We start from the raw sequence: 15,041 nt of genomic DNA, 5'->3' as shown, positions 1-15,041 counted from the left end.
TGTCAAATTTTCGTCTTTGTTTTCTTAAAAATAGATTTGTTTCTTACCATGGACAGTGATGATCCATTCTCCTCACACAGTGGCCACAGCGGCTGCAGTGATGGGAACGCTTTGGTCTCATCAAGTTACACTTGTTACATAACTCCCAGAACTCCCTTTCTAGAAATGAACATGAAAATCCACTTGATAATGGCAAGTGAGCAATGCTGAAATTCAGCAACACTAGATCAAGATTTTATAGAATGTATATTTCGAAGAGATTTTTTTCTTCTGATTCTCCAGTGTAAATATCTTAGCCATAAATGTTGCTGTTCTATATATGTCTACAAGTATACTACAAATAAAGAAAAGAAAATAATATATGTGTGTTTCAGACATGTTACTAGAATATAAGTAAAATCTAGTGCCAAAAATCCAACGTATTATACAAAACCAAAATTTTATCTAGACAAGCTTATAGGAATTTTATGATCTGAAAACATTTAGGAAATAATGCTAAGTCCTATTTCAATTAATACATTAAAATAAATTCCTGTAAACTCAAGAGGAAAATAGAAATGGAACACACACACACACACACACACACACACACACACACACACACACACACACACACACACACACACACACACACACACACACACACACACACACACACACACACACACACACACACACACACACACACACACACACCTTTCCCTAAATCATTTCATTTTTGTTTGTTTGTTTGTTTGTTTTTGGGTCCGGTCGTGGGGCCTGAACTCTGGGCCTGGGCACTGTCCCTCAGCTCTTCAGCTCAAGGCTAGCGCTCTACCACTTGAGCCACAGCGCCACTTCCGGCTTTTTTCTTTTTGCGTATGTGGTGCTGAGGAATCGAACCCAGGGCCTCTGGCATGCAAGGCAAGTGCTCTACCACTGAGCCACCTTCCCAGCCCCATTTCATTTTTTTTAATATCAGTGTTCATTTGAACATGTTGGAGGTCAGATGGGTTTAGAAGGTGTAAGAATGGTTTCACAAATGAAGAAAATTTGCCAAAGTACTAAATAGTTCTTTTAGTCTGGCTGGTTTTTCCTTCTGATTTTGTTTTTTTGTTTGTTTGTTTTGCTTCCTTTGGAACAGATGTAAACCAAGCTGATCCTGAACTCATCATCCTCTTGCCTTAACCTCTTAAGTGCTAGCATTACAGGTCTAGGCCATCATGCCCAGCAGCAGAGAGGTTCTCTATACAGCTGTCTCCTGGCACCCAAGTAGCAATTCCCTCTGGTCTAAAGGAAAAGAGTATGCAATTAAATCCAGTGGCAAAAACATGAAGTTTGTGTTAGGAAAAAGTATTTGGTCTTCGTTATAAATTGTTCTAATCATATCTGTAAAACTTATGGAAGTTGTCTTCCAAGACAAAATAGCTTTATTATATAAAATCATACATTTATTGAAATGAAATTTTATAAAATTCTTTAGTTTTTCTAGCATTCAATGTTCACACTAAAGCCCATTTGAAGTATGGGCATGACCCATTTAAAGTATGGGCATGGTAAAATACCCTATTTCTCATATTCAAAGTGAGTATTAATACATGCAGTGTGACCCTAACAAACAGCAAGCAGTAGGGAAGGGGAGGGGGGAATCTGGAGAGGGGAAGGGAAGGGGAGGGGAAGGAAGGAATCTAAAAAAGAAGGTAATAGCAACTGTCTAAAGATTCCTTATTTGAATTGCATTATTTTAGTTTAAAGGCTGGGAATTCTATGCAGTAAGGTTCCAGGAAAAGTCTCTGAAGAAACCAATTAAGTACAAACATATCAAATAATTTGTTCCATCAATATTAAATGGTTATATTTGCAATATCATCTTAAAAGACAATGTTTCATTTTTTACTTACACTTATTATTTTACTGAAAACACATCAGGTGAGACCAACAAGACCAAAGCTTAAGTACAACTAAACTAATCTGATTTGGAAACATTCCACTGGAACATACTATATGACCACAAGCATACCATTCTTTTCTCCACTTAGCTCAATGCTCCCAAACATCCCAATGCTACAACTTGGAATTCACATACTGCAAGGAATATAGACAGGAAGGAGACTCCACAATAAGCCAATTTTCACAAATAGTCAATACAAAAAATCATGCTTATAATTTGTCCTTTAAAATATGGCAGTTTCACTGTAGTATTTTCTAAGAAATCAACGTAAAATAGTCTAAAGAATAAATGCTTTAGTTCATATCTAAAATGTTCTATCTTCAGAAAATAAAGTATTTGGGTATGGTAAGGGAAAGCCTAGAATTCCATAGTCCAGACCACAGGCTGGCAAACCATAGCGTCTGCAAACAAGGCTAGTCCACCACCTGTTTTCATATGACCCATAAACTAAGAAATGATTTTACAACTTTAATGACTGAAAAATAGTAATTTGTGACATGTAAGTATCATATTCCAGTGTTCATGTTGTTTTATTTGCTATATGGCAATTCACATTGTCTATGGCTGCTTTTGTGCAAAGCTGAGTTGTGGCAAAAACCATATGTACATAAAGTTGGAAATATTACTTACTACCAGGCCTTTACAATAAGAGTAATTTTGCTGCTCTATGGTCTGAATCATAAATTTCTTTTTTTAGCTAGCTGGATGAAAACATCAGAAAGAATGATATTGTACCATTTGTAAGGAAATAGAAAGTCTTGGAAAACAATTAAGTAAGCCATATCCAGAGAAACATAGGTTGTAAGGTTTCCCTTATTTATGTGCCTATAAATCTACAAGTAAACACACTGGCTGATATGCAAGGGATTACACATGAACTAACTGAAGTGTAACAGACTATGAAAAGTGCAATTAGTGTAATTCTTTAAAAAGAGCAAGTCAAAGCCCCAGAAAATAAGTACCAGGAAAGGGTACTTGCAAGAGGGGTACGTGGGGACAATGGGAGAAAGGTAGAAGAATGAAGGGGGAAGGGAGGAGAATGAAGGCAAGATTTCATTATACATACATATATATATATACACACACACCACAGTACTGAGAAATATAAGGGAAGGAATGGGTTAAAGGGAGTGAAGATGTCGAAATGATGACACAGATCAAGATGCACTATACACATAAACTGCTTTGTTAAAAAGGCAAGAAAAACCTCAATACACAGCTTAAAATTAAGTAAAGGGTGGGTTGGGAGGGATAGTTAGGAATGTTGAAGGGGGGCACTGATCAAGATGCACTGTATTCATACACTGCTTTGGTGAACGGCAACTCCTCTGTACAAATACTACAAGATAATAAAAATATTCAAAAATATATCTGGAAGCAGGGCTTTAGCTAAACTGAAGACAATACAGATGTATATAAAATGAAAGGAGGGACTGATAAACAGTTTCACATACATGCTTTTAAAAGCATACACAATACCTCCTATTTGTTCAGAAAAGAAAAAAAAATCACTATTGTAAAAATCTAGAAATGGGAAGTTGAGCCTTGGTTCAAGTGGTAGAGAGCTTGCCTTGAGTTGAAGAGCTGAGGGGCAGGGCCCAGGCCCAGAGTTCAAGCCCTACAACCAACAAAAAAACCAAACAAACCTAGAAATGTACACCGTCTGTGGTGGCTCATGTCTGTTATTATAACTGTATCAGAGGCTGATAAGAGCATGTCTGAGTTCCAGGCCAGCAAGGAGGGTGAGAGGAGAAAAACTTGTAAAACTCCATCTCAGTGGAATGAGCTGGACATAGTGGCACACACAACTGTCACCCAGGTACATACTGAAATGAAAGAAGTGTAAAACAGGAGGACTGTAGTACAGGTATATGCCTCAACAAAAAGTGAGACCCTAACACACACACACACACACACACACACACACACACACACACACACACACACACACACACACACACACACAAAGTGAGACCCTAACACACACACACACACAAAGTGAGACCCTAACACACACACACACACACACAAAGTGAGAGACACACACACACACACACACACACACACACACACACACACACACACACACACACACACACACACACACACACAGTCTAGCCTATATTCCTTGCTACTAGGAAGGCTGAGATCTGAGAAATGAGGTTCAAAATTAGTCCAAGCTGCAAAGTTCATGAGACTCTATCTTTAATTAACCAGAAAAATGTCAAACTGGAGGCATGCTCAAGCAAAACAGTGACAACTGTGAGGAAAAAAACAAACAAACAAAAACAAAAAACACCATGCCAGAGCTAAAAAGGCCTTAAGTTCAAGTTTTGGCACAAACACACAAAAAGAAAAAGAAAAAAACACAATATTAAAAAAAGGAAGGGGAAGCGAAGGTATGTTTTTACCTGGTATAGCAAGGTGGGGAGATCCATGTACCTTGTTTATTAAGAAAGCATTTAGAAATCTTATCCTGCTTCAGGGTTTGCTTATATCTAAATAGGATCTTGGTGATGGGTACATTCTGATATCTGCTGAATATCTATGAGATTTTTATACTAGTCATCAAATAGTATAAAATAAAAACCCAAAGGGACAGAATCCAACTGATAATCTATGATGCCTATAAAAAATTAAAAGCTAACAGACACATTTATGAGGAAGAAAACTCAAAGAATAAAGCAGAGAAAAAGATGGTTGAGTTTTTGTTTTGTTGCCAGTCGTGGGGCCTGAAACTCTGGGCCTGGGCACTGTCCCTCAGCTCTTCAGCTCAAGGCTAGCACTCTACCACTTGAGCCACAGCGTGACTCCTGGCTTTTTCTGTTTATGTGGTGCTGAGGAATCAAACCCAGGACCTCATGAATGCAAGGCAAACACTCTACCACTGAGCCACCTTCCTAGCCCTGGTTGAGGATGTTTAATTTTTTGGTGAATAACTAGAAATAAGTCTCATGCAGTCTCCTGCCCAAGGCTGGCTTTGACCCAGTTCTCAGATCTCAGGCTCCAGAATAGCTAGGATTGCAGGCATGAGCCACCAGCACCTAGCTATTTGAGTCTTCTTAAAGACTCACATCTAGCCAGATATAGTGACACACAATCCCATCAGGGAGAAAAAGGTAGGGGATTATGAATTCAAGCCTAAGCTACGTAGTCAGACCCTGTCTCAAAACAAAGCAAATTTTTACTGTATCTTAAATTATACTGTAATGTTTTATGGAGAAAAATATTACTTGAAACTACCAATATTATAGGTAGTTTGGATTCTAATCTAGATTCCCTTACACAAATAGTCTTCAGTGTAGGAAATCAATGTCCATTCTGTTACAGGAAGAAAAAGGAAAAAATGAAGGAACAGAAGACACTGTACTGAAGGAAATATACTCATTACCTGATTCATCTAATTGTAATCTCTCTGTGTATCACTACTATAATAATAAAGTAAATTAATTTTTTAAAAAAGAGGAAGGAAATGACAAACTATGAGTGAATAGATGACCTCAACTATCAATAATATGTATTCTCATGGCTTGGTGGGATTTTCTGAGGAATAGCATAAAAACTTACTAAATAAAAAGAAAATAACTTGGGGCCAGGCACTGGTGGCTCACACCTATAATCCTAGCTATTCAGGAGGCTGAGATATGAGAATCTTAGTGCAATTATCAGCCCAGGCAGAAAACTCTGTAGGACTCTTATCTCCAGTTAACTACCAGAAAAACGGAAGTGGCACTGGCTCAAGTGGTAGAATGCTTGCCTTGAGCTGAAGAGCTCAGGGCCAATGCTGAGGCCCAGAACTCAAGACCCACGACCAACCAAAAAAAAAAAAGCTAAGAGCTTTATCTTATAAAATGTGAAAGTCCTTTTAAATATATCTAAGGTGTTATTTTATATTTGCTATTTCAAGCACACGTGAATAATTTGAAAACTACACAATTTTAACAATTTCATCTACGTTCAAGTTTTGTTTTGTTTTGTTTTGTTTTGTTGGGGGGGGTCGGTCGTGGGGCTTGAACTCTGGGCTTGGGAACTGTCCCACAGCTCTTCAGCTCAAGGCGAGTGCTCTACCGCTTGAGTCACAGAGCCACTTCCAGTTTACTAATGGTTTATTGGAGATAAGAGTCTCATGGACTTTCCTTGCCCAGGCTGGCTTTGAACCATGATCCTCAGATCTCAGCCTCCTGAGTAGTTAGGATTACAGGTATGAGCCACAGACACCTAGCCTATGTTCAAGTTTTAAAATTAAATTTTAAGAATATATTCACAGGAAAATATAATAGTCCCTGAGGTTCCATTTGCCTTTTATTTAATGGGTCACATGCATATTAAAGTTATTCTTGAAAATAATAATGTAAAATATTTCAGAGTAACTGAATTAAAAAATGGTTAAAATCATAAAAGTACTAGAATTTTAAACATCCTTTCCTGAAGAACGCTTTTCCATTAAACTTCCCAGCTCCAAACATTCCTAAGTAAATGCCACTATTCTACACCTTCAACCATTTAGTCATGCTATATTATTTTTCACTATTAAAATTTTGTAACTTACTAAGTTAAACCATATTATAAAGAATTGGGTAGCTAGCACCAAAAAGTATGTAATGACTGAAATTGTCCCAGAATTGAAGCAATGAGCTAAAATTATTCATGCATCTACAAATCCATAGTCAAAAGATCATAGAGAAGATCTAGGTTTCATTAACTCTGCAACATTACAGGTATACAATCTGAGAAAGACCATCTGACTACTGACTACCCAGCCTCAATTATCACAATTATCCTTGATTATCATGGGGATCATGTGATGTGAGCTACCCCAAAGTCTTTAGAAACATAAAATATAATAATTTTTTTTCAATTTGGTAAGAGGGAAGTTTCTTGGATTCAGGGAAGAAAAACACACCAACTGTGAACACAGACAGAGAATATCTAAAAAGTCAGCAAGATGCCACAATATTCTCCCATCCCCCAGAGCTGTGTGTTAAATAAACCTCTTTTCTTCCTAAGTGGCCTGCCTCAGATATTCATTATGGTAATACAGCAGGCGCCAGTAGTTCATGCCTGTAATCCTAGCCATTCATGAGGCTGAGATCGAGGATCTCGAGGATCTTGGTTCAAAGCCAGCCCAGGCAGGAAAGTCCGTGAGACTCTCATCTCCAATAAACCACTCAAAAACCTGAAGTGGAGCTGTGGCTCAACTGATAGAGCGCTCACCTTGAGATGAAGAGCACAGGGACAGCGCCCAAGCTGAGAGTTCAAGCCCCATGACCGATCAAAAAACAAAAAAATAAGGTATGCTATATCTGGCATGTAACAAAATAACTTATTTTCTTTCCTTTTATCTTTTTCATTTCTTGTTGGTACTAACACTTGTTAGGCAATCATTCTAAACTCTTAAGTCATCCTCATCATTAATTTTTGTATTTGAAGAGTTACTATACAATGACTAAAAAAATGTCTTCAAGTGATACCAAAATTAAAAAATTACAAATTTTTCACAGAATTACTAGATGTTAGAGAAGATGGTGTCTATACTCCTATATTTACTCCAATGTCATGAGGGAAGAAGAAAATTTCTTTCATAAATATAGTATTCCACATATATACACATATATATGTGTGTATATATATATATGTATATATATATATATATATATATATGTATATGTATGTGTGTGTGTGTGTGTGTATATTTTGTTTGTTATTGTTGTTATTGTCAGTCAGGGCTTGGGCCCTGTCCTGAGCTTTTTTTGCTCAAGGCTGGTACTCTACCACTTTGAGTCACAGCTCCACTCCTGGTTTTAGGGAGGTTAATTGGAGGTAAGAGTCTTCAGTCTTTCCTTCCCAGGGTAGCTTTGAACTGCGATCCTCAGATCTCAGCCTCTTGAGTAGCTAGGATTACAGGTATAAGCCATCAGCTTATACCTAAGTGACAAAGGCTTTTGGAGACTAAGGAAACAGTATTAAACAAAGAGAAAACAAAAAAAAAAATCTGTACCATTATATTCAGAATAAGTGTGAGAGAAAATCATCATAAATGAATAAGCAGAAAAAGTCAAGAAATAAGAGGGAGGTGATGGGGAGGGCTTATGATTTTAAATAAAGAGAATTCTGTAAAGAAATGTGAGGAAAGACTTAAAAGAGCTACTAAATACACACACACACACACACGCACACACACACGCGCACGCACACATACACAGTATATACACCAAAGGAAACAAAAGCATCAATAAAGATGATAGTTCCTACAAAGGAAATTTGATAATTCAAAGCAGTACTATACCTCCATGTGGGATCTTAGGGTTTTCAGGGAGTCGTCCTGGGTCAGTTATTGAGGCCCTCACTAAGGCGACCAGACAAAATATGGAAATGCCATAGAATACTTTAAAATAAATAAATTAAATGAGTTAGTCATTTATCCTTTAAAAGATATTACTAAGAATCACATTTAAAGTTTAAAATGCACATTTTATTTCTTTTTTCTTCATTTTTTTTTTTTACCAGTCCTGGGGCTTGAACTCAGAGCCTGGATGATATAACTTTTTTTGCTATTTTGCTCAAGGCTAGTACTATACCACATGAGACATCCCTCCATTTCTAGATTTTTAGGGGTTAATTGGAGATAAGAATCTCACAGACAAGCCTGCCCCAGATGGCTTCAAACCATGATCCTCAGATCTCAGCCTCCTGAGCAACCAGGATTGTAGGTGTGAGCCACCAGCCTGGCTAAAACACATATTTTAATTAATATCAGGAAAAAATTTTCAAGAGATGAGATGGAAAAACTATGTGACTAACTCCTTTCACTTACCTAACACTGATAAGAAGTCTGTATGAGATGTATCTATTTAAAACATTATTTTACATTATAATGGATATTTATGTTACAAATCAGATTCTTTCACAATCGTTCCAAATAAACAATGGTATAAATTAATGGATTTCCTTTTTGAGTAAAAAATGAGAACTGTAATTGCTATAGACATATAAAATATATCAATTTGGGCTCCTCTTTAAATCATAAGGAAATCATCAACAATGAACTACTGAAGATTATCTTAATTTCAAAATGCTCTCATAATCAACAATTTTTTAATGGAATTTTATCTCTCAACACATACCATCTTCTTAAAACTTTCACATTAAGCCAGGCACAGTGGCACACACTGGTAATTCCATAGTACTCAGGAGGCAAAAACAGAAGATTACAAGTAGGGGACAGCATACAAGTAGGGGCCAGCCTACAGAGTGAAACTCTGTGTCAAAATATCAGCCAAAAAATTAGCTTTCATATTTGCAAAAATAGAAAACAGAAATATTAAAATGTACACAGACACATACCATTGGTACTGATAAGTTTTTATAAATAATCTTTATATTTTTCAGAGCTAGACAGATATGGAGGTAGCATTTTTATCTAACTGAAAATATATTACAAGTACTGTTTTTCAACTTCCATAGCATAGTCAGTAATATTAATATTACTAAAATAATATTCTAAAACATAAGCATGGTGCATTATATTTCAAATACATTCACAATGAGAAAAAGTGTTTAATTATACAAGGAAATAAATAAAGACTTAGAAACTTACTTATTATTAATATGCCTGGAATATGTCCTTCTTCATAGTGAGGAAAGAGAACAATTTTGGGAATTAAAACAATATTGTATAACCAGACAAAGACAATCAAAGCCATGCAGCACCAACCATGTGGGTCAACAACAAAGTGAATCCGGAGACCCATTTTGCAGTCCTACAACTGCTTGCCAACCCACAAGGAAGACAATCCTAAAAAGGAAAAAAAAGAAAAAAGTTACTAACAGAAAAGAAGTAATGGTTTAAAAATTACATTTATAGAAACTCCAAAATAATATTTACTAAGTTTCTTGACAAATTTCTTTTTTAAAAAACAGAAATTTTGGGACATTTAAATTTCACCAAATGCTTCAATAATTTAATTTCAGTTATTACTGCTATTAAGAGTGAATGCTGGGGCTGGGAAGGTGGCTCAGTGGTAGAGCACTTGCCTTGCAATGCATGAGGCCCTGGGTTCGATTCCTCAGCACCACATAAGCAAAAAAAAAAAAAAAAAAAAGAGTGAATGCTGACAATTTCTTAAGTTAAAACACATTTGTCCTAAACCAGCAATTGCACATCTAAACCCAAGAGAAATGAGTGGATATGTCAGCAAAAAACATGTATAAAAATGTTTAGTAACTAACCATAAGACTAGCTGATGGTCACACAAGTTAAAATTGTGGCTATTTGGGGGGAGAAAGAGTGTATTAACTGGAAAGGAACTTTAGACAAACCCTGAGAAGCTAAAAATGTTCTGCATCATGACCTTGGTAGAACTTTGTTGGCGTGTGTGTGTGTGTGTGTGTGTGTGTGTGGTGTGTGTACACATATATATGTATATTAAAGATAAGAGTCTTATGGTCTTTGTGTGTGTATATATGTATATATGCACACATATATATACATATATATATACACACGTATACATGTAAACTAACTAAGCTGTGCACTTGAGACTTGCACACTTCAAGTTGTAAATCACAACATTTTAAAAGTCATTTTTGGTGAAAATTTAAAATTACAATTGCTAAGAATACTAAAGTCTCATTACAATGTCCTGAAGAAGCTTCCACTTAAAATGGGGATTCATTTTCAGTTAAGTGTTAACAATCCACCAACAGATCTTCAAATGAGACACAGTCTCTAAGTGAGTTAAGATACTTCAATACATATGATATTGATATAGTGACTGAAAATATATCCATATGTTGAAAAATACAACCTACAAAAGCTTAAACAATAAATTACTGTTTAAGGTCTAACATAAAATATAATGTTATAATAAACTTGGACAATGGTTCTCCAGAATCAACTAGGGAGCTTTAAAAAAAAAAAAAAAGCAAAAAATTTTTTTAAAAACCCTAATTCCAGACTACATTCCAAATCTACTGAATCGTAAGTCTTCATAAAACTTGAAAATCAGTAAGATACTCTCCAGAAGCCTGATACAGCTGAATATTATCTAAGAACTACTGAACTACTGAACTTCACTCGAACATCAGTGTTACAGCCATGAGTTGAACTTCCCCAGTTCAACTAGATTTCATTGAGTCTCCAGTATCTACTAGTCATTTGCAAGACACTGAAGATACAGCTCTAAGTAAAACACAGACTTGTTTAATGAACTAACAAGCTAATGGGGAAAAGAGTCATAGAAAAGGTTTAATATTATATGCTAAAATCCAGATTTGTGGGCAAGTTGCCAGTATGGGCATAAGGCGATAGAGACTAGTTAAATCAGATTCAAGCAAGACTTCCTATAATAGGTCAATCATAAAAGTTAATCAAGCAAAGTGATAATAATGCACACAGAAGGAAGAGCAGGAGATATGTAAGACAGGAGATATATAAAAGGTGATGTTACAAACTACCATCACAAATCACCTAGCTTTCTGTGGACAGTAACTTAGAGAATATAAAGGGTTATAACATGAAGGACACAAAGATACCATTTAGCATGGTAAGACTTCATTCCGAGGCATGAGAAGGCTATGGGTGGGAGGAGGGCTAACATGAAAAAAATCTGTGCTTCAAACAAATTACTGAGGCTCTGGAATGGAAAATAAAACTAAAGACAGGATAACTTAGGCTAAGAGAAGACAAAGACCAAATCTAGTTTTAGAGCAGGGACTAGTTGAAGAAACTGTTAGAATCACATCAATGAGTCTCACTAATCGATTTGGTATCAGGTAGTACTGCAGAGTCAAGAATGATTCCCAGAATTCCAACTTACATTCCTATTTCATTCTAAAAATAATTTATCTTCAATTGAAGAGATTCCAGGTACCACCCCTTCGAGGCCTTGAAAATGTTCATTAAAGCCCTAAGTTACTGAAACAAAGGAAGGTTAATTTTAAAGGTCTAATCCTCCTCCTCATACCTAGATACTAGAAATTACTAGGGAACAGAAAAGGAACAGAGAGAGAGAGAGAGAGAGAGAGAGAGAGAGAGAGAGAGAGAGAGAGAGAGAGAGAGAGAGAGAGAGAGAATGAATTCAAATGAATGGAAAGATTTAAATCAGGTGTAGTACAAATTAGTGTTTGCATATGAGTTCTAAAGAATGATGCCTAGGCCTTTTTTTAAAAAAAAAAAAGTAAAAGTTGAATATTGTTCCCTTTTAATTAGGAAATCAGAAGACAGATCAGTATGGTTACAGTGAGCAGTGAGAGGGAATAAAGCATACTATGTAATTTGTTAGGCATCGCTCTTTTAAAACTAAAGGAACATTCCAACAAATGTGATTTTTGTTTTTCATTTTTCTTGGTCTTTTTGTTGTTTTTTAATACAAGGTCTCAGTATGTCACCTATGTTGGCCTTGATCCTCCTGCCTCAGCCTCCTCAGTGCTATCACACACATAGTAAGGTCAATTTTTGTTCATCAACTGTCAAATGCTTAAAAAACAAAGTGACAGGCTCTGTCTCTCAACATGCTCAGTATTACTAACTTCATGTACATTTAAGTTTCAATTCCACTCAGGACTCAGAACCAGAATGTAAACTTCAATAATCATATAAGATAGGAGAATTTTATTACTCCTTTCTAACTTTATTAATATTAGAAAGAAAAATATATTCAAGCCAATGAAATGAGGAAAACTACCAAACACTCATTCATTTTTTAAAATCTGTTTTCCCCCTCTAGCAGAAAATAACAAAGATCTCTCACAAAAGAATACATAGTAACAAATATCCTGAAATTGCTCTTTTTTTTTCTTGTACAGATGATAAGCTCTAAAAGAACAACTGTCCCCAAGGGAAAAATGAACGTTTTTTTCCACAGACACAAAAAACTGAACAATGAACAAGAAAGATATTAAATATTTAAAATACCTGATTAGTAAAATTAGTGTCGTATAATCCTCACAATAGGGTTGTACAGAGTAAACCAATGGTCTTCTAGGAGCTCCAAATCAGATAACAACCACAATCCCGTAACTGGAAGATGTGGCTGGATCACTCCATCTATCAGGCGTGGCTTACTGCTGCCCAGAAACTATTACACATCCTGAGCAACAACTGATGGATCACAGAGCTGCTACTCTGGCTGAGGGGCTGCATTTGTGAAATCTCTAGCTAATGAAAGTTGTTCAACATACTAATTTGGATATTAAATGGTGAGCTCGGTTCTCAAACTTTGATGTCACTACTGGATAGACTGGTACTTCCACATTTTTTTATGATTGCTATCTGGCACTATACTTGAAGGCAGTGAGGAACCTCATAAGTATGTAAATTACTACAGCACAAACTATTTTTAAATAAATTATAATTCAACTTTAGTAAAAGTAAATATTGAGTAAATATTTATGAGGCTTGAATTAATGGGACATAACCTTTACTTTTCTTCAGGCAATTGTATTTCAGTACATATTTCTTCAGGAAGAAAACACCAAAGCCAGGTGTTGGTAGCTCATTCCTAGCTACTCAGAAGGCTGAGATCTGTGGATTGCAGTTCAAATCCAGCCAAGGCAGTAAAGTCCCTGAGACTCTTATCTCCAACTAACCACCAGTAAACTGGAAATGGAGCTTGGCTCAAAGTGGCAGAGAGCTAGCATTGACCACAAAAGCTCAGAGACAGCACTCCGGCCTTGAGTTCAAAACCCCGCAACCACCACCACCAACAACAACAACAAAAAAAGGAAACAATCAAAGGCCACTGTACGATAAGAAAACCAACATTGTAAGGTAAGTTTTAGACAACCATAAAGATCAGTCAAAGGACTTAAAAAGAAATCTAGTCAAACATTTATCTCTAAACAGTTTTATAAAACTCTATATGAAATTTATAAGCCAGGAGCCAGTGGCTTCTGACCTATAATCCCAACTATGCAGAATGCTGAGATTTGAGGACTGTAGTTTGAAGTCAGGCTGGCAAGAAAGTCTATGAGACTCTTTAACTCCAATTAACCAGCAAAAAGCCAGAAATGGAGCTGTAGCTCAACTGATAAGAGTACTAGCAGTGAACAAAAAGAGCTCAAGGACAGCACCCCAGGCTCTGAGTTCAAGCACTAGGACTAGCACAAAAAAAAATTAACTTATAATTCAAAGTCAATATGTATCTCAATCTCCATATGAGTGTGTGTGTGTGTATGTACGCACATGTGCGCATGACATGCGCGTGTGTGTTACTAGGGTTCAAATTCAGGGCTTCATACTTGCTAGGCAGGAGGCAGGTACTCTATCACTTCAGCCACACCTCCAGCCCTTCCAGATTTAAATTCTTTTAGATGCCTATATTCATAGTGACTTCTTTTTCTCTTTTAAATTTTAGTAAAGAGCAAAAATACTGTAAAAACGAAAAATACCAAGTGTTTTTAAGAGCCTGAAAAGAAGACAGCAGGCCGGGCACCAGTGGCTCACGCCTGTAATCCTAGCTACTCAGAAGGTTGAGGATCTGAGGATCGCATTCAAAGCCAGCCCGGGCAGGAAAAGTCTGTGAGACTCTTAGCTCCAATAAACCACCAGAAAACTGGCAGTGGCACTGTGGCTCAAGTGGTAGAACGCTTGCCTTGGGCTGAAGAGCTGCGGGACGGCACTCAGGCCCAGAGTTCAAGCCACACAACCTACCAAAAAAAAAAAAAGAGGACAGCATTCACAACTAAGACACATAAAACCACACAAATTTGAATGTTTGAGCCCAAAACACAACAAAAGCAAAATTAAAAGAAAAACAATTGTTGGAAAAAATGTAATAATACATTGATAAAATGTAAAGTATATATATGAAAAAAATTAAATGCAATGGTTAAACATTACTGATTAGAAAAATATGAAATAACTAGGTTTTTCATCTATTCTCCAAAAGACGTTAGAAAGACAGATGATATCCAATGTTGGAAAGTCACAGAAAGAACACTCTCACGTATTACTGACATTCATGTAAACTGATGTAATCATCTTTAGAAGGTAATTAGACAAAATGTATCTATCAAACTATAAAACCATTTTACCAAAGTATTAGTGTTAAAAATAACTACAAAAGTACTCATAGAGTATACAAGCATATATACACATACAAAGATATAC

The 15,041-nt window shown here is 36.2% G+C and overlaps 1 protein-coding gene across 6 annotated transcripts in view; it reads right to left on the bottom strand.

Annotated features, from left to right (window-relative positions):
• The window catches only part of Zdhhc21 (zinc finger DHHC-type palmitoyltransferase 21), a 69,984-nt gene that overhangs the window by 44,780 nt on the left and 10,163 nt on the right, over window positions 1–15,041 (bottom strand). For 4 of the 6 annotated variants that reach the window (XM_070033152.1, XM_070033151.1, XM_070033156.1 and 1 more), the window contains exons 3-5: window positions 9,528–9,725; window positions 8,217–8,315; window positions 48–159 (exon numbers count right to left, since the gene is read on the bottom strand). In XM_070033152.1, coding sequence (XP_069889253.1) covers window positions 48–159; window positions 8,217–8,315; window positions 9,528–9,681 — 365 coding nt within the window. In that variant the 5' untranslated portion in view covers window positions 9,682–9,725. The remainder of the gene's footprint in view (window positions 1–47; window positions 160–8,216; window positions 8,316–9,527; window positions 9,726–15,041) is intronic. The other 2 variants (XM_070033154.1, XM_070033155.1) reach the window with 2 other exon arrangements.

This window comes from Dipodomys merriami, unplaced genomic scaffold (genome assembly GCF_024711535.1).
Source record: "Dipodomys merriami isolate MVZ:Mamm:240054 unplaced genomic scaffold, mDipMer1.0.p SCAF_22, whole genome shotgun sequence".
NCBI lineage: Eukaryota > Metazoa > Chordata > Mammalia > Rodentia > Heteromyidae > Dipodomys > Dipodomys merriami.
The sequence above is the reverse complement of the archived record's forward strand: the minus strand, read 5'-3'. Positions and strand labels throughout refer to the sequence as shown.